Genomic DNA, 26,238 nt, shown 5'->3' with positions numbered 1-26,238 from the left:
AGTTGAGGGAGAAGTCAGTTGGTCGAAGTGTCCAGAAAAGGTCCACAATAATCTTCAGCTCCTGGCACAAGTGGTCCTTAATCGTCAGTGTAGATAGACAGACTGCATCTCCTGCTGTGGCTGAGGAAAATATGGAATGCATCATCAAATCATGCATTATGCAATACACATCAAGGCTCTGCCATCTGTTTGCTCCCTGGGGAGCATTATCGCTTTCTGAAAGAACCATTACACCTGTAATGTAACTTACTTGATATTCAGTAAAATAAATATACATATATGGTTCACTTATACATATGTAAAAATGTCAGTCATAGTAATGCTGTGAAAGCAAGAGAGCAGCAGACTTCTGCTGTAATTACTATCTATCTATCTATCTATCTATCTATCTATCTATCTATCTATCTATCTATCTATCTATCTATCTATCTCATACTTGCCTACCCTCCCAATTCGGCCGGGATCCTCCAGAAAATCGGGTGGTGCTCCTGGCCCCCTGGCTCCCAGGAAAGGCAGACAAGCCAAACTCCCGGCCCCCAGCCACCCGTCCACCCTCCCCAGCGGTAACAATATATACCCCTGCAGCGGGGGGGGGAGGGGGGGCTGTGAAGCAATTTGCACTGAATCGCCTCATTGTGGCCCTGCCCCCTGCTTCACAATGCCGTTATTCTCGGCATTGTGAAGAGGTGGCAAAGCCATGATAACACGATTGTGCTGTCACACCCCAAGCACCACCCACAATGATTCGTCATTGCCGCATTACGGCCCCTTTTGCCGCGACACGTCCCCCCGCCGTGGAAGCCCGAGAGCTCCCTCCCAGAAGGAGAGAGCTAATAGTCGGCAAATATTATCTATCTATCTATCTATCTGTCTATCTATCTATCTGTCTGTCTATCCTTCTAGTCTATTTAACTCTCTAATATACAATACTGTGCAAAAGTTTTAGGCAGGTGTGGAAATAATGCTGCAAAGTAAGAATGCTTTCAAAAATAGAAGTGTTAATAGTTTATTATTATTAATTACCAAAATGCAAATATATATATATATATATATATATATATATACACAATACACATGCTACATGACCAAAAGTAGGTGAACATTGCTTTTAGATGGTGTGTTTGGCCATTTTAGTCATACCCATTGCTATCAGATGGATGAAATTAAGCATACAGTCAATAAATAGCGATAGCATGGGTCGGTGACCTTTAACACAAGTCAGTTTGTCAAATTTCTGCTAGAGCTGCCCCAGTCAACTGTTGTTTTGAAGTAAAAACATCTAGAAGCAACAACAGTTCAGCCATGAAGCGGTAAAACACAAAAACAGAAAGAACTAAATCATCAAGTACAAATTGTCTGTCCTCAGTTGCAACACAAGTTCCACACTGCATTTGTCAGAAACTCTTCATCTGGAACTTTAGGAATTGGGGGGGTAGATGTACTAAACCTTAGAGAGAGATAAAGTGGATGGAGATAAAGGGGTAAATTTACTAAGGGTCGATTTTCTTTTAGTTTTGTAGTTCGATTTAGCTCACCTCAAACCAACTCAAATCAAAAGTTCAAATGCAAAATCGAATACAAATCGAATGCCAAATCACTCAAAATGCAAAATCGACCCTTAGTAAATTTACCCCAAAGTATTAACCAATCAGCTCCTGTCATTTTTCAAACACAGCATGTAAAGTGACTGGAGCTGATTGGTTGGTACTTATCTCTCTACTTTATCTATCTCTAAGGCTTAATACATCTCCCATGGGTATACATGGAATTGGGTTTCCATGGCCAAGCAGTCGCTCACCAGCCTCAGAACTCCATGTCCAATGCCAGATGTTGGCTGAAGTGGTGAAGGATATTGCCATTCGACTTTGGTGCAGTGGAAATGTGTTGTCTGGACTGATGAATCACGCTTCACCATCTAGAATCTGGGTACTGCAGATACCAGGAGAACTCTCCCTGACTAAATGTGCACTGCTGACTATAAAGTTTTGTGGCAGAAGAACAGGGCCGGCTCCAGGGGTTGGAGCACCCTGTGCCGGCCCTTAATAATGCGCCCTTTCATCGCGTGAATTGGGGGCGTGGCCTAATTACCATAGGTCACGCCCCCTATGTGATGTTATTTGGAGGCGTACTGCATGGCACGCCTCCAAATAACTTCAGACTGGGGATAAAGCCCAGCACTCAGTCACTGGCTGGGCTTCCCCCAGCCCTCTCCCATCAGTGAATGGATGCGGCATCCATTCACACTCCGGGGGTCCAGCACCGCCGCACAGCTGCGGCAGTGGGGTTCCCCAACCTCCCAATTTGACCACCCGTGGGCCACTTCGGCCTGCGCGTGGAACAGCGGGACACTACTGTAATCGGGATGCTGGGGAGGGGTGCGCCCTCTACGGGTGGCGCCCCTGTGCGACCGCACTGGTCGAACACCCCTAAAGCCGGCCCTGCAGAAGAATAATGGAGCTGGTTTCCATGACTTAGCCTGGGCCTCTCAGCTCAAGTGAATGGAAATCTCCGCTGTTCCATTTATCGGAGCCGAGTGCCGCACCATTGTGCTGTATGCCTCCATTGCCTGCTTGACATTATATTTTTGGATAAAATACTCCCTCGACTGCCATCTAAGTAAATTAGAGGTTACTATAATTATATTATTAATTAGTGCATTCTACTAGAATAAACAGGGAATACCTAAGTCTAAAGCTAAAACAAATATATGGAACACATACATTGATCTGTAAAACATCTCATTACAAAGCATAGAGGTATAGTTACAGATTATTTAATAAGTTATATTATCTCAGCATGGTTCCCATTTTTTTATATTCTCAAATCAGATTTCCTGCACTTGCCATCTGCCCTTCTCAACTCATCCCAGTGCTTCTAGTATATGCCAAAGCCTATTTATTGGCAGTGCTTATGATGTCGGGTTACGGAGCAGCTATCTGATAATCACATGTGGCCAATCATATTAGAGTACTTACTTGCTAAAGCACACAAAAAGCTCATTCCCAGATCAGCTAATTATCTAGAACTGTTGTGTTTTAGGGCATGATCTTAATTAATCTTACTTCCATTAGCAGGTGAAAACCTGTATGTATATCTTTTTTCTGTTAGTGGGAAATATTAATAAATACAAAAATTCTCTTTTATACTAACAGCACTCTTACTGTTTACAATTTGTGAAAGAAATAAGTGTTTATTTTGAATATGTAATTTAACACTAATTGCAGATATCTGCTCTAATGAACTCCATCCATTAGTTTCTATATTCGTTTGAATTATGCTTTTTATTGGAACGTAATGCTTCTGCTTTTCTGGGAACAAATACAAAAACAATATTAGTTACACACTTACAGAATTCTGTGATTTTGCATGTAACTGAAATAACTTCTGATTTTATGCCATTGGATCATATATTTTGAGTATTTATGGTTTATCCATTAAATGTTAGGTCACTTGAGGAAAACTAAATCCCTGGTCAGACTGACATGGCTGTAAATTACAGTACAGCAGTGATGTTGCTGATGGAGGATTAAGATTGTTTTTATTATTATCTCTTATTTATAAAGTGCATATAATGCAGCACCAAACTATGAGGGAATCATGACATAAATTACTTTTAAAACAGAAATAAACATTGTTTTGTCCAAAGTTTACACTCTAATGCTGGCCACACACATAGCGATATTTTACACGATTTGGCCGATATCGACGAAACGTGATTACAAATCGTGTAAAATATGCCAAAATCGTGAGTCCCCACTCACGATCACGATGCGAAGCGCGTCCCTGCTGGTCGCACATAGTATTGTCAGATCTGCCGTGCTGTAGGGCAGATCTGACAATCTAGGAAAGCGATGCACTGTGAAAGTCTGGATGCAGGAGAGATCGTATGAAGATTGGACACCAAACCGTGTGCACAGCTGCCGGGGAGAGTTTCAAGGGAAATCTTACACATTGGCTGATCGTAAGCACATCGCTATGTGTGTGGGCACCTTTGGAGGTGTGCAGAATATTCGATACATACTGTAAAGAGGTGGTATAAAATTGTTGATAAGTGTGTGTGCTATTGTAATGCTAGGTACACACTGGCAGATATATTGGCAGATCAATTGATCGGCTGGTCCCTATACATCAATCTTCTACAAGTCCCATGACCTCTTGCTGTACCTGGCCAATCCCCAGCTCCCTATGAGGCACATGTTTCCTTTTACTTCACTTCACCTAGGCAACCAAGACGCTCTTTCAGAAACCTCGTGTTTAGGTTGCGCGACGTCACTTCTGGTCCGTTGTGATAGCAACCAGATGCCTCTGTGATCCGTCTCTTTGTTATTTTCTGAGGCAGTCTGAACTTGCGTCTCCTAATCCTTCCAAGTGCTGGCAATCAAGTATCGGGCAAGGTGCCAATTCTCAATTATATATTTTATAACAGGTGATGATCAATCTGAGGTCCAATATCCTCTTTCAAATATAAAGTGCTGAGTGCCTCTTGATCCATTTCTACATATATAAAAAAGTATACAATTAAAATCACATAAAATATAGATCATTCTAAATTTGTGAGAAGGTGCCAACTTTAGTGCAAGTGATACATAAAGTGCATAAAGGCTTAAAAACAGGGTGAATGAAAACTACAGAAACCATTTTACCTCAAAATCAAGGTTCAATCCTCCCAGTTTTAAAGTGCCTAGTTCGTATATCTTTTTCATTTCTACCCTTGCTAATTGATTCGGCAAATCCCTCTGTCTTCAATGTCTTTTAATCCAAGATATTCCTGCAAATCTTCTTATGGCTAGGGGGTGAGCATTTTTTGACATTGTTTAAAGAGATTTGAAGGGGCTTGTGTCTCCAACCCTTTTCTATATTTCACAGTGGCATCCCGACAGTCAGAATCCCAACCCAAATAGGTAAGTTTACTAACTATAACTCTTAACCCTCCCCCTAGCCCCACTCCTCCCAGCCTAACTCTAACGTTCCCCTTAGTACCGATCCCTAACCCTAATACATGCTTGCCGCGGGGCATGGGGGTGTGACAGCGCGATCACATCATCGTGGCCCTGCCCTCTCTTAACAATGCCGATATTAATGGCATTGTGAAGCAGAGGGTGGGGCCACGATGATGCGATTCAGCGCAAATCGCGTCAATGGACTCCTCCGCTGCTGGGATTTATACTGTAACTGCTGGGGGGGGGGTGGATGGCTCGCCGGGGCCGGGAGGCTTGCCTGGTTTTCCAGGGGACCAGGAGCGGCATCCGATTTTCGGGGGGCTCCCGGCCGAATCGGGAGGGTAGGCAAGTATGCCCTAATACTTATCACTGGGATGCCGGCGGTTGGGACTCCAGTACCAGTATTCTGAGCGTCGGCATCCTGATCGCCGGTATCGTGACTACATCCCGCTGATGTTACATCCTGGTGTGCTTATTTTACAACTATTACTGTCTAAAAAAATTATTTCTATCAGCATCCTGAGATGGTAAGTAGGCCCTGCCCACATTCAAGTACACAGAAAGTCCTGTCATTCTCAGGTTGCCGAGTAATTGTGTCTGTTTTTCACTGTGCTGATAAAGTTTAGTAGGGCATACTGTGCAGGGCTGAGAGCCTGTACACTGTAACAGAACTTTGGGAGCCCAGAGGAGTTAAGTGTATCAGTGGTCTGATGAACACCATACAGTTGCCATATTGTGATCCTGGGCCTGCATACATGGGGTAAAACCTGGACACAGCTATTTCCTGTCATTCACAAAGATACTTTCATAAACCGCAAATGGCAGAGGCACTTTGGCAAAACTAAACGTGCTGCACATCTGTATAATTAGCAAATAATATATTATTTTACTACCTTCTAATTTGCTTTATGACAAATTAAATATACACAAGGACTTTTTTCGGCTGACAAAGTTATAATAAATACTGTTATTCAGTTAGTGTTTATATTCAGTTGACCAGTGCCGTCTATCTTTGATTCTGAGCCTGTCCTCTTAAGCCTGTGACTAATTGGCCTATCCATTATCCTAGTCTATAGGGGAGGATGGATTTATACGGTAGCTGTTGTTATGCATTGGATCTCTCTAAACAAGTTAAGAAATATGATATTAAGGTTAAAAGCTGGCATTGCTTGAAGGGCTGTCTGGTCAGAAGGTCAACATTAACTATGGCAATACTTATAATGTCAATACCACAATGTCGACATAGTTTAAATTGTCGATCGTAACTATGTCAACATCCTCAGAATGTTGCCCTGTTTACAATGTAGATAGTAGAACGGTAGCCATATGAAATATCTTCAGTCTGAGGATGCAGGAGGGTTAGGGTTAGGCGGCGTGGGGAGGTTAGGGTTAGGAGGCAGAGAAAGGTTAGGGCTAGCCAGGTTTAGGAACTAGGGGGAAGGGTAGGGATTAGGATTAACGATAGTAGGGAAAATACCAGAATGCCGTTGCTGTGACATCACCGCAGAACTGATCCTTATGTGACCGCCGTGACCCAGAAGAAGACACCGCAGCCGCAAGATAAGACACAGATAAAAAAAAAAAAGCACAGAGGACAGGAGTTCCTGAATATTACCTGGTGTTTTGGTGGCCACATGTGGCCTTCTGTATCACAGGTTTTTTCACTTTTCCAGTGCTTTCAGTTAAATATGGCCCCCACCAAATGACATTTTTTTCATGACACCAACTGCCATTTTTTCATGCTAATTACCAGCTAGGTTAATAATACTTTTCATTTCTCAGTTCCACTTGAAGCAAAATTGCTGAAAGTATTTGGATGCCTGACCATTACACCAACAGGAACTGTAATGATATTGTATTGAAATACATACAGTCAGGTGCATAAATATTGGGACATTGACCGAGTTTTCATATTTTGGCCTCTATTCACCACCACAATGGCTTTGAAATGAAACAAACAAGATGTGATTTAACTGCAGACTTTCAGATTTAATTTGAGGGTAATTACATCCAAATCAGGTGAACGGTGTAGAAATTACAACGGTTTCTATATGTGCCTCCCACTTTTTAAGGGGCCAAAAGTAATGGGACAAACTAAACAATCCTAAATCTAACTTTCACTTTTTAATACTTTGTTGCAAATCCTTTGCAGGCAATTACAGCCTGAAGTCTGGAACGCATAGACATCACCAGACGCTGGGTTTCATCCCTGGTGATGCTCTGCCAGGCCTCTACTGCAAATGTCTTCAGTTCCTGCTTGTTCTTGGGGCATTTTCCCTTCAGTTTTGTCTTCATCAAGTGAAATGCATGCTCAATCGGATTCAGGTCAGGGGATTGACTTGGCCATTGCATAACATTCCACTTTTTAGCCTTAAAAAACTCTTTGGTTGCTTTTGCAGTATGCTTTGGGTCATTGTCCATCTGCACTGTGAAGCGCCGTCCAATGAGATCTGAAGCATTTGACTGAATATGTGCATATAATATTGCCCAAAACACTTCAGAATTCATTCTGCTACTTTTGTCAGCAGTCACATCATCAATAAATACAAGGGAAGCAGTTCCATTGGCAGCCATACATGCCCACGCCATGACACTACCACCACCATGCTTCACTGATGAGGTGGTATGTTTTGGATCATGAGCAGTTCCTTTCCTTCTCCATATTCTTCTCTTCCCATCACTCTGGTACAAGTTGATCTTTGTCTCATCTGTCCATAGGATGTTGTTCCAGAACTGTAATGGCTTTTTTAGATGTTGTTTGGCAAACTCTAATCTGGTCTTCCTGTTTTTGTGGCTCACCAATGGTTTACATCTTGTGGTGAACCCTCTATATTCACTCTTGTGAAGTCTTCTCTTGATTGTTGACTTTGACACATATACACCTACCTCCTGGAGAGTGTTCTTGATTTGGTCAACTGTTGTGAAGGGGTTTTTCTTCACCGAGGAAATAATTCTTCTGTCATCCACCATAGTTGTTTTCCGTGGTCTTCCAGGTCTTTTGGTGTTGCTGAGCTCCCCGGTGCGTTCTTTCTTTTTAAGAATGTTCCAAACAGTTGATTTGGCCACACCTAATGTTTTTGCTATCTCTCTGATGGGTTTGTTTTGATTTTTCAGCCTAATGATGGCTTGCTTCACTGATAGTGACAGCTCTTTGGATCTCATATTGAGAGTCGACAGCAACTGATTCCAAATGGAAATGTCACACCTAGAATCAACTCCAGACCTTTTACCTGCTTAATTGATAATGAAATAACAAGGGAATAGCCCACACCTGTCCATGAAATAGCTTTTGAGTTGATAGTCCCATTACTTTTGGCCCTTAAAAAGTGGGAGGCACACATAGAAACCGTTGTAATTCCTACACCGTTCACCTGATTTGGATGTAATTACCCTCAAATTAAATCTGAAAGTCTGCAGTTAAAGTACATCTTGTTTGCTTCATTTCAAAGCCATTGTGGTGGTGAATAGAGGCCAAAATATGAAAATTCTGTCAATGTCCCAATATTTATGCACCTGACTGTATACTTCAATATGGAGTTGATCCCCCTTTTTGCAGCTAAAACAGCTTCCACTCTTCTGAGTTTTCCACAAGATTTTGGAGTGTTTCTGTGGGAATTTGTGCCCATTCAGACCATTTATGAGATCACGAGAAGGCTGGCTCACAATCTCCGTTCCAGTTCATCCCAAAGGTGCTCGATGAGGTTGAGGTCAGGGCTCTGTGCAGGCCAGTCAAGTTCTTCCACACCGAACTCATCAATCAAACCATGTCTTTATAGTCCTTGCTTTGTGCACTGGTACACAGTCATGTTGGAATAGAAAAGGCCCTTCACCAAACTGCTGCCACAAAGTTGGAAGCGTAGCATTGTTCAAAATGTCTTGCTATGCTGAAGCATTAAGAGTGCCCTTCACTGGAGATAAGGGGCCTCGCCCAAACAGCCCCATACCATTATCCCTCCTCCACCAAACTTCACAGTTGGCACAATGCAGTCAGGCTGGTACTGTAACTTTCTCCAGGCATCTGCCAAACCCAGACTCGCCCATCTGACTGCCAAATAGATAAGCATGATTCATCACTCCACAGAACACATTTCCACTGTTATCAGTCCAGTGTCGGTGTGCTTTACACCACTCCATCAGGCGCTTGGCATTGGACGGTGACGTGAGGCTTGCATGCAGCTGTTCGGCCATGGAACCCATTCCATTAAGCTCCTGCTGCACATTTTTTGTGCTTACATTAATGACAGTGGAAGTTTGGAACTCTTCAGCTATGGAATCAGCAGAGTGTTGGTGACTTTTACGCACCATGTGCCTTAGCAGTCATTGATCCCGCTCTGTGATTATACCTGGTCTTCTGCTTCGTGGCTGAGTTACTGTTGTTAGTAAATGCTTCCACTTTCTAATAATATCACTTACAGTTGACCGTGGAATATCCAGCAGGCATGAAATATCACGAACCGTCTTATTGCAAAGGTGGCATCCTATCACAGTGCCACGCTTGAAGTCACTGAGCGACCCATTATGTATCACAAATGTTTGCAAATGGAGACTACATGGCTAGGTGCTTGATTTTATACACCTGTTGCAAGGGGTCTGCTTGAAACACCTCAATTCAATAATTAACAGATGTGGCCAAATACTTTTGTCCATATACTGTTTGACTGATACTACATTATTGTATTTATATTGCGATAATTTATTCAAATTTTTATGCAAAATCCAGCTTGATACATTGGCCCCAATATTTTTGATGGAATTCATATATGGGCCTTGGTCCGACAATAGGGTAACATGAATTCACAATATGAGACCCAATCATGGAGTTTGTCATGTGCCAATACAATTTAGTGTGTGGGTTGAATGGTTGGATGCTCTGTAGTCCTTATAGACCCTCAGGTCTAATAGTGACATATATATGAGGACAAATCCTTTTCATATGTTTTAGGTATACAAAGTTTTTAATCAGTGTTAGTGGGATGCATCACACACTGCATTTTGAATGCGATGCATCCCGCCACTGATCGTATGCATAGCAGCGTTTATTAATGCAGTATGCATGAAGATTAGCGATTAAGATTTAAATATAGGCTTCTATTAGGCACAAGCTCCTGAAAGTTTTGCTTTTCAGAGCTTAATGCATATGGGGAATGCAGTCACACCTCCAAAAACTGTATTTTCTGAGGTTTGACAGCAGTTTTGAGGATAGTGCTTCCCACCTAGTGTGTTCTGTTGGTATAGCTATTAGAAATATTGTAACTTGTTTCATTAGGATTTTTCTCTGTGTCACATTGTCTGTTGAATTGGAAATGTTGCTTATCAAGGTCTTTAAATGTATATGTGGTGAAAAGTAGTTCATGACACTTTTACTAAACCATTTTCTGTCTTTGGGGTAAATTTACTAACATTCGTGTTGGTCCGAGATTGCAATCTCGGGTGAAAATATCACTTTTTTGCTTATCGGGAATTTACTATTATTTAACTCGAGTGATTTTTTCTTTTTTGGGGGTTGAAATCGGGCGTGTTAATACCGCAAATTTGGCCATTTGTTTAACTAGAAATTAATACACCATCGAATGAAATTGGAAGTACTTTTCATTCACTTCAGCATAATTCAGGAATTTACCTTTATTCGTTTTGCTGTATTCGCCCATTTTTGCTGCCAAATGGGGGACTAAATAGAAGTTGCAAATACCTCCTGAGCTGCGAGTTTCCATCAAACATACACAGAACAGTGTGATTTGTGTATGTTTAATATTGGAAACAGTGTTGCAAGGGTTAATTTTAAAAAAAAAATTAAGTGGGGTCCCCCCCCAAAAGCATAACCAGCCCCGGACTGGTCAGTCAGTCCTGCTGCCTAAAATTACAGGGACTTACTGGGGATGCTACTCCCATTGAAGTCTACATGGAGAAGGGGACGTGAACATCTGGCAGCAGGTTCGTATGTGTGAGTGAGGTAGGTAGGTATGTAATAAAGTTGTTCTTTAGACGGTGTGTGTCTACTGTGTTTTTTTTACTATTTAATTTACAGTGTGGGTACGGGTGCCACCCGCCTACTGGCACTTGTAGTTCCACAAGTGCCAAAGGGCAGGCATGCTGGCACATGTAGTTCCACTGTAAATTACAATCGTTTTAAAGTAGATACCACATCAAATTTCATCAAATTTTTTATTTTTGTTAGGAATTCTTCATAAACCCACTGGGCGTGATTCAGATGCAATCCGCACACTATGCTATGTTAAGACAGTTTTTGCAACTGCGCATGTGAGAAAATTTCTGACAACCAATACGACACATGCGTTACACAGAGGTTACGCACAAAGGTGCTGTTGCGATCGGGACAGACAGTATCAGATATGTGAGGGAAAAGTGATGGGTGGTCATGGGTGGCGACTGGTAGGTGGCTAGTAGTGCGTGCTATGGGAGTGTCGCAGGAGTGAATGCAAGCGGCTGTGTTCCCAGACTCACAGTCACAAGCATAGGAGGCTATGGTGAGACGGAGAAACTGCACGTACCACAGGACTGGTGCAAGTTTCGTTGGTGCGACTAATGCCATATAAGCACACCCAATCAGTATTACAGCTTGCATGGACACTAAAAGTGGCCGTCTCGGTCCTTGCACATTTGGCCGCATGGATGTATATAAGGGAAGGAGTTTGTAGGCCATTTACATAAACGCGCAGACAGACGAGAATATTTTAAAATGCATATTACTTTGTTGCAATAGTTTAAATTGGTATTTTCTTCATTCTTGGCATATAGGAGCCAATGCAGAGTTGAACACAAGTGGGCTGTAATAGCTCCCGCGCTGCGTTCATGGATCTAAACGCAAATATTCTCTGTATGAAGAGTACCAAACACTTTGTTTCATACCTGTCATCATAATTATGATCAGCCCTATACTAAGCCCTATACTAAGTACAAAAGATACATCTGAAAACAGACATGTTGTTGTTACACTTAACTATGCTTAACCCACAAATCCATCAACACACCCTTGCCTATGTTACAGTCAACTTCTTTTTGGTTCCAGGGCATTTGCAGAGCGGAAACACTCAGGATATACACTTCACAAATGGACTCGTGTTCAACTCTGCATTGGTCCAATTTAATAACATAAGTTGGTCACATGATCACAGCTTATATTTAACAACTAGCTTTTCTTCTCCCACAGAACCAAAGGGTTTACTCTCACCATAGGAAACAGACTCAAACGCAAGAATTGCATGGGAAGGGTTACTGTACTATATACACACACATACGTGTACAGTATATATATAACTTCAGGTGAGACACACCTTAATTCTCTCTCTCTATATATATATCTATACACATATATTATCCTCTATTTATATGGCGCCACAAACAAGGGTTCTGCAGCGCCTTACAAAGTAGTCAGGGTCAGACTGGCCCACAGGGGTACAGGGGAAACCCCCGGTGGGCCCCACTGCCTGAGGGCCCACCCCCTCCTCTAGGGATCAAGTTCCAGACTGTGCACTTGTATTAAATTGCACAGGACTTTGGTGTATTTTCTACAATGTATTGCTGTTCTTAATCTGGTACATTATTATGCATTCACTAGCAATATTTACCATATCTATATATTTTAAGGGGCTCAGACCAAATTTGGATGCTGGCCACACCCCTAAGTATGGGCCCCAATCACTGCTTTCCCCTGGTGGGCCCTTCACACTCCAGTCCGACACTGAAAGTAGTAGTACATAAACAAATGAGCGAACAAGAAAACAGCGACTTGCAGTACAAACGATGGAAGACGAAGACATGGTTTATAAACTTAGCTGCATTAGAGCTATAACCCTCATATAAGCAGCAAGGCATAAGCAACCAAGTGTTTGGTGCCCTTGTGGGGAGTTAGGAGTAGATGATAGTATGAGTAGGAAAGGCAAAGCACATGAAGGAAGAGGGCCCTGCTCGTGAGAGCTTACATTCTATATATGACCAGCAAAATGGATGGCACTGCTGTAACTTAATGAAATTAATTACACTGGGTGGAGCGTAATAAAAAAACATAATAGTTGGTGGCCCGCCACCATTGAGATAAATATAATAACACAGCACAATTATTGAACATAGAAACTGACACTATACTTATCTGTCTTAACTTCTGACCATATATACAATTTATATATTACTTAGACATCCCTATCGATTTTCGGGGTTGTGGGTACTCAACCACACCCCTCTTCCCACTACACCGCCTGCGTACACAACTAGGGACTGTGGCTAGAGACATGAAATGAACTTCCTTGTTGACAAACCAAATATCCAGAGCTAATATATAACTTTCAGACAGCTGTTGCAGTCTTGTTAAAACTCATCATCTGGGAAAGATGATTTGTAGGCCTTAGAGAGTTCCCAGACTATACGCATATTATGGTAATGTTGCAGTGAACTAGGTATTGCCAGCTCTTTGCTGTAAATAATGCACTAAGCCGTCTTATAATATTGTGTATTCACCTGCTCACTGATAAAGTAAAGTGATTATAGTCATAGAGTATGTTAATAAAGGGCATTAATACAATTAAAATATTAATAATTTTTTTTAATACCTTGCATAGTTTAATAAAGTAATGAGGTGTGTTTAGTCAGTACTAAATAAGTTTAGGGGGAATTCAATTAGCCACGATAAAGAAATAACTTTGCACGTTACACAGAACATGCACAGATCAGTGAGCTCTGTGCATGTTTTTGTATGATAAAACCTACACAAAGAGTAAAGTTAAAACAAAAAAAAAACTACTACGTGGGGTTCCCCCCTAAATGCATGACCAGCACTGGGCTTTTCTGAGCATGTCCTGGTTGTAGGGTTCCCCCGTATTTTCACAACCAGGACCAGCTCAGAAAATCCCAGTGCTGGTTGTGCATTTAGGGGGGGACCCCACGTCGTTGTTTTTTATTGTACACTTTTTATAGGTTTTTCACACAGAAACATGCATGGATCTCACTGATCTGTGCATATTTCTGTGTAACTGGCACCTGCTCTTGCTAATATTGCCAGCATGAAGCAGGTCTATTATTTTGGGGATTTGATGTTCAATCTTGAGTTCGATTTGGTGTTCGATTTGGACATGGGCATCCAAAATTGAACAATAAGGTATTTGATGAGTGATTTTGAAGTTCGATCTGATTAGATTTTAGTTGATTTTAAACAATAAACTCAAATCCAAAATCGAACATTAGTAAATGATATACCCCTATGCGTTAAACAGCTACACAGAGAAAACTGCTGATGGAAGCATTGGGGAATTAAGTATATTGCCTATCACCGATTCCTTAAGTAAGTTATGTGAGTCATCAGATAGTTAGGGAACTGCAATTTCCTACATAATTATGTAAGTATTAAGCAAATCTTAGATTTCTGCATTATAGGCTTCAGCTGTATACTGCAAATTTAAATCTATTCTGCATATACTGCCAGTTTAATTTAAATGGCTTGGAGATTTGGAATATATTAGTCATTGATGCCAGTTAGCGCAGTGATTGTTATCACTGTTCTCTCAATGTCGAGCCATATGTAAATGAAAGTGGTTTATGAAAAGATCCAGTATATATACTAGTTGTACTGAAATTCTTACCTCTGTTAATACATTTGTGGTGTAGACATGATTACACTAAGCATTTACCAATTTTCAAACACCTTACTTTGTATGGAACATTGAATGTTCTTACTGCTAATTAGATAATGTACTTTTGCTTTATCATAAAGAGACCAACTGTGACCCATGCTTCTCCCATGTACTAAAAGAGATTAAACTAGTGCTAAGAACTGCAAGTTGGCAAATGTATCTGCATTGCATGCAAGTGTGCCAATCCTATACCTGTGTGTCAGATATCTATTTTTGTGTGAATATATAGTAATAATGTATGTATTTATGCATGCCAGGAAGTGAGTACTTGTATGGCCTTTCATTCATTATTTTGGCCCAAGTGAATTTATAGAAAATGTCATTGTTAAAAATGGCATAAAGCAAACATTTTCTAGATGTAATGGGTTAGGCTGACATGTATGGTGGGGATGTAGTTCCGTCGGTCTCAATACCGACATCCGAATCCCGACAAGGAACTTAAGATAGGCGTCGAAATACAGACACCTATCTTAATCCCGATGCTGGAAAGCCGAAGGACGCCAGCCCGAACGTGGTAAGTCCAGGGAGCCCTTAGTGTTAGCCGCGGGGTTTAGATTTTAGGGAGCGTAGAGGGGTTAGGGTTAGGTTTTGGGGGGCGGGAGGTTACCGACGCCTATCTTAATCCCGACACCGGAAAGCCGAAGGACGCCAGCCTGATAATGGTAAATCCAGGGCGCCATTAGTGTTAGCCGCGTGGGAGGATTAGGTTTAGGGAGCGTAGCGGGGTTAGGGTTAGGTTTTGGGGGGCGGGAGGTTAGGCACCCCCCCTGGGAGGGTTAGGTTTAGGGTGCAGTAAGGGGGGGGTTAGGGCTAGGCATCCCTGGGGGGGAGGTTAGGGCTAGGCACTAAGGGGGAGGTTAGGCACCACTAAGGGCGGGTTAGGGTTAGGGGGGATAAGGGGGGCATGGTGTACTTACCTGCCCTTCCATGATCTTCTCCCTTTGGGCTGCCGGCGTCGGGATATGAACCGGCGGCTATTCAGCTACTTCATACCATTCCGTATGGTGCATGTGTATATCTTTATGTATTCTTATCTCATTGTTTGCAGCATGGCGTGACTTGCTGTGCTTGTGAGGTGATACACTGCTTTTATTCTAGGCGCAGATCAAGAAATCATTCTACGTTACTTGCAGATGTAGCTGATTTTTAAGCTTCAATGGGGATCTTGAGGACAAAACACCAAGTACAGGAGCAATAGTTGCTCTATTACACAGATGATGAGTGTGTGCTGTGTAGTACACAGATTCACGGAGATGTGTTGGATTTGTTTTTTTCTTCAGTTATTAAGTGAATTTATTAGTTTTAGAATATTTCTCATTGTATTTAATTTGTGTTCTAGGTTCGCCAAATTCTCCACACAAAAGTAAAACTTTAGTTGCGGGTGGAGTTCAGGGAGGTGAAAGAAAATAATATATGACTATATTAACTTTGGATGCACCAGGGTTGCCAATAGCTCTAATGCTTCCACAATGCTCTTGTAGGCTATTAATTATTCTGTTTATGAAGGGTTATGTGATTATAAGGAAAGTGGAAACTGGATACGAAAAATACTTTATTTAACTATTTGTGAGAACAAAGAACAACAAATCTGCATGTGATCGTTTGCTCTGTCAATCTCAATATTTTTTAAACTTAATAATAACTCCACCTTTTTCATGTACCATGAATAATTAAGACAAGACAGCAGCTATGAGTTTAGTACATTAACACATATAGGTAATATGATAATCTAGGAGTAATAACTGATAAAAAATACAGTTTGACCTATGAGAAATAGGTAAACTTAAAAATAAGTGTAAGGACGAAGCACAAATTAGTATTAGAGCAAGTAGACCATTTGTACCCACCAATTAAAGTCACATTCAACACATACAGGTAAAATAATCTATGGAGTATATTTACCAAAGTGCAGATTTTAAAAAATGGAGTTGTTACCCATAGCAGCTAATCAGATTCTACCAATTATCTGAAGATACTAGATAAATGATTAAGTAGAATCTGATTGGTTGCTATGGGCAACATCTCCACTTCTAAAAACCTGCACCTTAGTAAATATACCCCTGAAAGTAATAACTGGGATACAATACAGTTTAATCTATGAGAAATAGATAACCTTAAAATAAGTATAAGGACAAAGCACAAATTAGGACTAGAGCAAAGAGACAGTTTGTACCCACCAATTAAAGTAAGGCAGTTGATTTACTGTTAGTGAAATTATAAGATTATGAGAATGTTTTTAAATGAAATAGAACCATTATTTATATTTGTAAAAAAGAGTATACAAATATATGAAGCTCATGTTGTACTGTAATATTTATTAAAAGTTCCTTACACTTTCTACTCCAGTTTTATTACTCGGCCTACTGAGTGTATATTGGTTCAAGAGAAGTGTCTGGCAGAGATGAGGTACATAGGTGTTGGAATGGGGGGGCAAGGGGGCATCTCACCCCCTAATATTTCAGAGAGGCGCCAGGAGCACACCGAGTGCACTGCACAAGCACAGTGCATTACTGGGAGCCGAGTCCCATGAGACTTAGCACAAAAGGTCAGAGAGGCATGTGCTGAGTTCCGATTAGTGGAGTTCATCACATGCTTGCCTGACCTGTGGAGGAGAGAGCAGCAGAAGCCTCACGGGAGGAAGGAATGCATCAGAGCCAGGCAGTAGGGATGACCATCAGTGGGGTGGCCATCGATGGGCCCATCGGTGATTACCATAGATGGCACACAAACCATCAATGGTTTGCACCCCCTTGATGGTCACCTCTACTGCGGGAACACCGGACTGAGGGCCAATAATTAATTGGGGTGGGGCTTAGCGGGCACCGTGGGCGGGGCTAAGCTCCACCCTGCCACTAACCATTTGTTCTCTGCCATCGATGGCAAAAGTAGTTGACATCAGCCAGCAACCATCGATGTGTTGTAAACATCGATGGTCAATGGCCATCCCTACCAAACAGCTGAATACTCAAGAAAAATGGAGCCCCCTGTAATGAACAGAAGTAGTATGTACTATGGGCCTGATTCAGAAAGGAATGCACAGGAGAGGATGCACGCACTCTGCTGATGTGTTTGCTATGCGCGTGCGCGAACTTGCCAGTGCGATTCTATTATGGTACGCATGTGACCTCTGAGAGTTTCTGTTGTCCCCCAGTTCCATTCCCAAAATGGTACAGAGGAAGAATGTATTTACCGGTGAGCTAAGACCATATAAAGACTATCATTGACTCTATCCCCATTTAAAATATGCACATTGAATTTGATGGTGTGTTTGACTGAGCGAGCCAAAAGTAATTTATGAGTAAAGATATCCTTATTAACTTAAAAATACCATTTGTCATTTTAATATCTTAATTGTTTCATTAGATGGCAAAGAATATTAATATTTCTTCTAGTTCACCATGATCTTTACTATGGAATTTAAACAAATAATCTCATTTTTATGTGCTGTCTAAAAATGAATATTATCATATTTTGAATTTTAACTTTCTCTCTCTGTCTTTATCACCCATAGAAACTCTCATGTAATGATGGTCATGTGAAGTGTTGAATATGGCAAACAGGAAACGTCAGAGCACCAGGGCCAGCATGCTGGACCAAAGACCAAGGTCCTGTCCTTCTTCTCCTCAGATCGTAAGCCGTGATAAAGAGGACTCTGTATATGAGGAAACTGTAGTACATGAGTACACAAATACACAGTTGCCAAACAGCAGACGCACCGCAAACAATCAAGAGGACCAAGATTGTAATGACAATAGTGGTGATGGTGACTCTAGCTCTGACTATGTGAATAATACATCCGATGAGGAGTATGATGAAGGACTTCCTGATGAAGAGGAAGGCATCACTTATTATATACGGTATTGTCCTGAAGATGATAGTTACCTTGAAGGCATGGACTGCAATGGAGAGGAGTATATCCATAATGAAGAGCCCCATATTGAGACAGATGAATGTGTTGAAGCAGTGGAAGATGAATGGACAGAATCCAAGATACAGCAGCAGCAAGACTGTAATGATGGAGAAATAGGTCAAGAAAGTCAGATGCAAATTTTGGAGGAGGACAATTCATCCTCATTAGAGGTACAAGACCAAGAGGAAACAGCTCAGTATAGTGAAAATGAAGAAGTATATCATGACTACTATCCAACCGAGGCTAATGGAAATTCACTTCCACAATCCCCATATCATACCAAGAAAACTGATGGCGAGGTAGAAGATCAAGAGGAGGACATTGACCAGATAGTGGCTGAGATCAAAATGAGTATGAGTATGAGCAGCATCAATAGTACTACTGATATGAGCCCTGAGCATAGTGTAACAGAAAATGTGACAATAGACCATAAGGAAATATGCCAGACAACAGACACTGACCTTCCTGCTAACAGACATGAAGGCCGACCAAAATCTTTAAATATTCCCTCTGCTACAAAGCATGCTGGAGACATGCCAAGGAGTTACAAAACAAAAGTTCGGACTCCAGAAGATAGACAGAAGTGGTCGCAAGAACAGGTTGGTCACACTTATTTACAGATGGCATTTGTATTAGATTAATGTTTTCCTGTAAACCTTTTTTCGGATGGAGTGTGTCATGTATGCAAATATCAACCAAAATATAACAATAAATAAAGACAGAGACTTGGCAGGAAAACTGTTAGCTAATTATTAAATAGAATATATATTTATGTAAGGGAAGTATGGTGGCAAATAAAGGATAGCCAAAAATCAGCCAATCTGCAATGCCCATTCACAACCAACAACATGCATTGCAGGCGGATACTGCCCAAGGTGCACAGACACAACTATAATGCCCTTATAAACATCAAAGGTATTCACTCACCTTCTAACTTAACTACCCACCCATTTGGGTGATGATACTGCACCCCATTATGGTGGTACAGCCAACTACCAGTTAATGAAGGGATTGCACCAAACCCACTTTCTCAAAGGGAAGGGATATAGTCCAAGCCCCTTAAATAAACTCAGTACCAAAACAGGCCCCTGCACTACCATAGGCTACTAAGACTAGTGTTCAGCACCAATACCAGCCCCCATCCTAAGGTTTAAACCACCTCAGTATCTCTTCTTTGTCATCATGTCAATATGGAGGCCACATGCAGCCTTAAAACGCAGCTCCCCAGAGTAGAGACATTTAATTTCTTTCTATTCTACCAGCACAATGAGCACAATTAACTCACACAATCATCTATGATGTCAGTTTGTGAATGAATATTATGTCTTATAACCTGATTTTAAGGTCAGCATAAATGAACACTCTGTTTAGCCATTTCATCTCTTCATACAGTACCTACTGTACTGATCTGGTCTCATAATTGAATCTCTATTATACCACAAAGCTAATACCTGGGCCCACTTTGTCAATAAGCACAGCTTGCCCATCAATTGTAAATATAAAAAGTTAATTCCAATAGATGACTCAAGCCTACCATCAATTCTTTTTACAATAAACGCGCAGTTTAGAAATATACTACTGGAGCCATTTGGCTGATCAGTGTTGCTGTGATTGCTTTGTAAATTGGTTAGCAAATGTCATGTAGAAATGAATATAACACGTCATAAGTCAGTGTACATTATGTAAAAAGTTTCACCTCCAGTTGAAAGAGTAAATTTAAATTTGCGAGGTAATTGCCTCTGTGTCTGTTTTGATAGTACCTGAATGCATTTGTATAACAACATGATAAAACAAGAGCTTGGTAATAAACATTAAGGTCTAAACAAGGTCAAGAGAGCGCTGTGTGCCAGACAGTGTGAAAGGCTGTGTGTTATGAATTCAATATATTTTTCATATTTACTTCTATTGCCTTACATTCCCATACATACATGTATTTAATACCATTAATAGCTGTTACCTTACATATGAAAATACATAAGAACTAGGATAAGACTCGAGAGTCTTACTGGCCTATCAGTATATGGTCCGCTGTCCCTGCTTATCGCAGTTATTGATAATATGTTGCACATAGGGTCTCTGTCCCGAGACACTCAGGGACACGGCCTTCCTCCATAGAGAACCAATAAACCATATATTTCTGATTGGAACTTAGTGGACTCTAATGACAATAATCAGGCAGATTTGTAGTGAACATTTACAAACACATCATAAGTAGTTGTGCTGAAAGAATAGCAAGCATAGATGTCTCCTAGGCTGGGACTCTTTCAATACAGAGTATAGTTCATGCCCAAAGCAAAGATGTTAGTAAATGATTCTCACAGACAACTCCATAACTTGATTTGTAATGCAATTAGTATTTAGCGTGCATGCGTCCAGACTTCAATTCTATTGCTATAAGATAGATGTTAGTCTTTTTCCCAGAGTGTTAGTAGGCAGTCCAAAAAGCAAGCAATTAAAGCTTTCAGATCCCTTTTTATGGAGACAGGAACCGGTGGGGTTCATTCCCTTAGAAAGTTCAGGAACACAGCCCATTATCTTATTTGTCCTGTACTCACAATTCTCCCGGGAGATGCAATGAGTGTTAACGACCAGCTGGCTCAAGATAATAGAGTGTTTACGCGTTTCTACACCTCCGTTTAGGTTCAGTGGCTTCCTCTGAGGAAGCCACTGAACCTAAACGGAGGCGGAGAAACGCGTAAAAACTGTACTATCTTGAGCCAGCTGGTCGTTAACACTCATTGTATCTCCCGGGAGAATTGTGAGTTACAGTTACAGTTATGCTATATAACAAATCCTAAACTTGCCGCTATAGACCCAAAAATCCTAAACCAGAAGAGTGTGTCATTTACTCTTTTTGACCTCTGGTGTAAAGTTTTTAAGAAAATCAGTGGCTAAAATTACAGTAACTGAGAATAGATGAGATTCCCCAAGAGGAGTTATATTCCAACATTTGAAAGCTCTGTACATGTAAGCCTTTGCCTGTACGAGGACAGCATGCCCTGAGGCAGTAATTATGGTAATTATGCATACCATGCTGTATTAATCATTTTTTTGTTCACTGTAACTGGAATAATAATTTTATGGGAAAAAATGTAAGCAGTTTTGTAGTATTTTTACGCTAATTATCTGTGAATAGTATATTTTTGAAGACCTTCATATTCATTATCTCTATTCTTTGCTTGTATTGTTGTCTTGCGATTCAGCTACTTTCTGTGAAACACATAAGTTTTAATTGCTCAGACAAAATCAGGCCATCAGATTTCTATACAAAACAGACTGTAATTCATACTATTCTCTACACATTATTCATCAAACTGAGATTGGCTCAATTCCCAGGAGATATACCAGCAACAAATCCAAAATTACTTTATTCATTTAATAACAACCCTGCAAAATATTTTTAACTAAACGTGTCACTTGTTTTTATTTCTCATTGAGTTATCACAAAGAATAAAAACATATACAATGGTTATGAAAGCCACAAACCAACACCATCCTCATCCTTGTTTATTTGTAAATTGCCACAAACTCTCCAGTCCCCATATTTTAAAAACCAGCACAGGCTCAACAGAACCCGAAGCTGGTTATGCTTGTGTGTGTGTGTGTGTGTGTGTGTGTGTGTGTGGGGGGGGGGGGGGGCACATAATTTTTTTTAATGTCTTTTTTGTACACACAGAAACATGCACATATCTCATGGATATGTGCATGTTTCTTTGTTACTCTGACTTGCTCAGGATACACTCTCTGTCCTGAAGCTGGTCTATTGTTTTTGCGATTTCTCAGGCGGTAATATGTGCGCGTGAAACACTCACATTCTATTACATTGCCCTAGTTCTATCGAGAACGGGAAAACATCTGGATGCGAAATGCTGTTTTGCTAGTTATAGTAAAGCCATTTTAACTATAGTCGCACCCTAGTACATTTGCAAGTGAGTAAAAAATGTGAGTTTAGCGCTAAACTTAATGTTTTTTACAAATTCGCACTCTATTACATTTGGCCCAATATATTTTTAAGGTTCCCGCACCTCCAAATGTCAGTGACGCCGCAGTGCTGTCCTTGTAACAGAGACACTATGTGGAAATACTTGGAGAATACTTGGAGAATAGAGGAGCAGAAGAGTGAGGAGTCGATGACCGCATAGGAACTTAAGGGTAGTTATAGTGCTACAGAGGTCTTCAGAGAAAAGGGGAAGTGGGGGGGGAGGCTTGTCTGGAGGAGACTGGGGAGTTGGGCAGTGTCTGCATTGCTAAACTAGTAGGGACAGTGACATAGGGGGATATGTATTAACAAGAGATTAGTGGTTGATACAGGGGGGCAGGGAGGGCGGGATGCAGTTAATATCCAGACGATCAGGATGCCGACTGCCAAAATCCCGGCGCCGGAATCCTAACATGTCTAGGGATGGGAAAAATAGGTTTGAGTGATGCTTGTAGCTTCTTATTGGTCAGCACTCTCACAGTCCATACTTGCTGACTCTCCCTGAATGACATGAAGACTCCATGACATAGAGGTAATTTTCATGACTTCCTGGGGTGTCTAGCAATTGCCTGATTAAATTACCTATATTCTCTGTGCAACTGCGGCTGTATCTGCATGTGAAATGATATGTTACAGTGTCACATTCGATGACATTGTAACGTAGCACTTTGCATGGAGATATAATTTGCGAATTAGACGTATTTTAAGAAAAAAGATGCACCCTGTGTCCCTATGCCTGTCTAGTCCCCTGTGTCAAGCTCATTGCACCCTGTGTCTCTCCAGCCCAATGTCCCTATGCCTGTCTAGTCTGTTGTGTCTTTCCAGTTCATGTCTCACTGTGTCTTTAGCTGTTGTTCTCCTAGATCTCTCCAGCTCTTGCCCCTCTGTGTATTTTCAGCTCATGCCCCCCTAAGTCTCTAAAGCTCATGCCCCCTGTGTGTTCAACTTCATCTCCCTAGCTCGCCTTGGTCCCAGTGACAGTGGCTTTAAGGGTGAAACTTGTACCAGGCCTATTGATTCTGAGTGGCCCCAACCACTCAGGGCCCAATAAACAGAAACAGGCTTAGATTGCTGCCAGTGGCACTACTCTATTTATCAGGACACAGGCATGAAGGGAGCACCCAGTGGCTGGCACACTGTTTTGGTGCAGCAGACATGACATCATTTTATCATGCCACTGAAGGAAAGATGAACTACACAGAGGGGAAGCCGGCAGCCAGAGAAGGGAATAGGGAACCAGAGTAAAATAAGAGACATGGGGTCAGAGCAAACTGTGAAGATGAGGAGAGACAGAAGGGGCATGAATCTGGAGGGACACAAGGGGCGAAACATGGGGGCAGTAGGCTAGAGAGGCACGGGACAAAGGCTGGAGAAACATGGAGCAGGAAGCTGGAGAGACTCTTTGGGCATAAGGAGGACATGAGGCTGGAGAGCCATTGGCATTGCTTATTTAAATACTGTAGATATGAAGGCCCCAAAAACACGAGTGTGTCAGGCCAGCTGGCCCCATGTCCTCTAGTTTACTTCGGCCACCTTTTACCTACTCTGGCAGGTGGCTGCTCCTCCTCAGACTCTTTTTCACTGCTCTATATGGCTTCACTTTCATTTAGTGGTAGTGCTGAGATGTCATGATGTCATGCACACTGTGCCAAAAAAGCCTTCAGGGTGCTGTACAATATTGCTCTGGCAACCAGGTGCCCCTTTAATGCCTGTGCCCTGCTAAATATTCTTAGGTTCAGAGCCTACCACGGCTCCCAGACTGTATGAGTGGGCCCCTGAGTGTTGTGGCTCTTGGAATTGCAGGACACAATACTAATGGGTCACTTGTACCTCCTTGTCACCTGGCAGGGGTGTCACAAAGTAATGATGTCATCATTGGTTCAAAGCACATCCACTTATCACATTTGCACCTTACCCCCATTATCTAGCTGTTATATAACTAATATATATATTGTGATAAAGGTAGTTCCATATGACAACACCTTACACTGATATGCTGAAGATCTCTATTAATGCATCAGGATGGCAAAACTTGTTCAGCACCAAACAGCAAAACATTTCTGTGAGGCTGTCTCTTACTAGACATAGATCAACTAGCTATACCTTGGCCACTAACTGGCAACGGTCACGCCCACCACCACAGTACCACACACTTATATACTGTAATGCACTTGCTGCCACCCAAGCAATTACTAACAAACTAATTACAGTACAGGTTGAGTCTCCCATATCCAAAATGCTTGGGACCAGGGGTATTTTGGATATTGGAATATTCTGTATTTTGGAATATTTGCATATCATAATGAGATATCTTGGGGATGGGACCAAAATCTAAACACAGAATGCATTTATGTGTTATATACACCATATACACACAGCCTATAGGTAATTTTATATAATATTTTCAATAATTTTGTGGCTCAAACAAAGTTTGTGTATATACATGAAATTTATCTATGTTTCATATACACCTTATACACAATGCCTGAAGGTAATTTTATACAATATTTTTAATAATGTTGTGCCTTAAACAAAGTTTGTGTACATGAACCATCAAAAAACAAAGGTGTCACTATCTCAGTCATGCTCAACAAAAATTCTGTATTTCGGAATATTTGGATATGGGAGACTCAACCTGTACTTCACACACAACTGATTCCCCCACATGTGTAACTGCCTGTGTGTCTCTAAACCTTCAGCCTGTCAATTAACATTAAAAATTCATGGAGCAGAACACCTTTTGTCACTATATATATTTTGGGACTCCACTAACAGAAGAAGCAGGTAACTGAAAATCAAACACCTGTGTTTGGATTCCACATAGGAAGGGATGAGCCCAGTAAACTGTTTGGTATACCTACTTTCCTTTTTCTCATAGGCAAAATGATTAGGGGAATATTTACTAAAATTAGAGTTTTTAGAAGTGGAGATGTTGCCCATAGCAACCAATCAGTTTCTACTTAACATTTAACTAGCACATTCTAAAAGATAATAGCTAGAATCTGATTGGTTGCCTTGGGCAACATCTCCACTTCTAAAAACTCACTTTAGTAAATTTACCCCTTAGCAATAATTAATTGGCTTTGTGAGATATTACAGACTCCCTACTCAAGACAGCTCTTATCACCTCACTCTCAGTTCTGTGCACTTCTCATAAAGGTAACAAGCACTACTGTACCATATGCTACCCATTATCTGTCAGTTGCTATAAGACATAATAGCCCAGCATAGTCATTTGTAAATAAGCTGCTGTATGTGAAAGGCATACATTACGTTACAGGATGCCGAGCAGGACCTGTCACTGGATCATATTTGTTTTTCATTATCTTTAGTGCTTTTGCTAGAAACTTGATGGGGCTCATTTAGGGCTCTATTTATTAACATTATTTTTACTAAAATAAAGTGAAAAGGGGGTTTTTCACACCCTTTTCACATTTTTGTTTCACATAAATTTACTACAGGACAATTGGAGTAGAATTCATCAAATTATACTACAAACCCTATTTATCACATATTTTTAGTAAGCAGATCGCATTTCCCATGTGATCTGACCAAAGTTACTAAAAATAAAATGTGAAAAAATACCAGGGAATCTCTCTTATAATAATGCCACCTGGAGATGGCGTTATACAGGGTTTACCCCGATTCCCCGACTCCTGCTCTGCTCTAACAGTCAGAGTCAGGAGTTGGGCCCCAGTGATCAGCTGTGTGGCCTAAACAGACTGCAAGCTGATCACCGGATTAAAAAAATGAAATTACATTTAAAAA

The 26,238-nt window shown here is 41.1% G+C and overlaps 1 protein-coding gene across 2 annotated transcripts in view; it reads left to right on the top strand.

Annotated features, from left to right (window-relative positions):
- APBA2 (amyloid beta precursor protein binding family A member 2) overlaps positions 1 to 26,238 on the top strand; it is a 416,211-nt gene that overhangs the window by 171,912 nt on the left and 218,061 nt on the right. For both annotated transcript variants that reach the window (XM_088443436.1, XM_088443426.1), the window contains exon 3: positions 18,093 to 19,090. In XM_088443436.1, the coding sequence (XP_088299562.1) occupies positions 18,131 to 19,090 (960 nt within the window). In that variant the 5' untranslated portion in view covers positions 18,093 to 18,130. The remainder of the gene's footprint in view (positions 1 to 18,092; positions 19,091 to 26,238) is intronic.

This window comes from Taudactylus pleione, unplaced genomic scaffold, assembly GCF_031769625.1.
Source record: "Taudactylus pleione unplaced genomic scaffold, aTauple2 ptg000019l, whole genome shotgun sequence".
NCBI lineage: Eukaryota > Metazoa > Chordata > Amphibia > Anura > Myobatrachidae > Taudactylus > Taudactylus pleione.
This window is presented reverse-complemented; position numbering and strand designations above follow the sequence as displayed.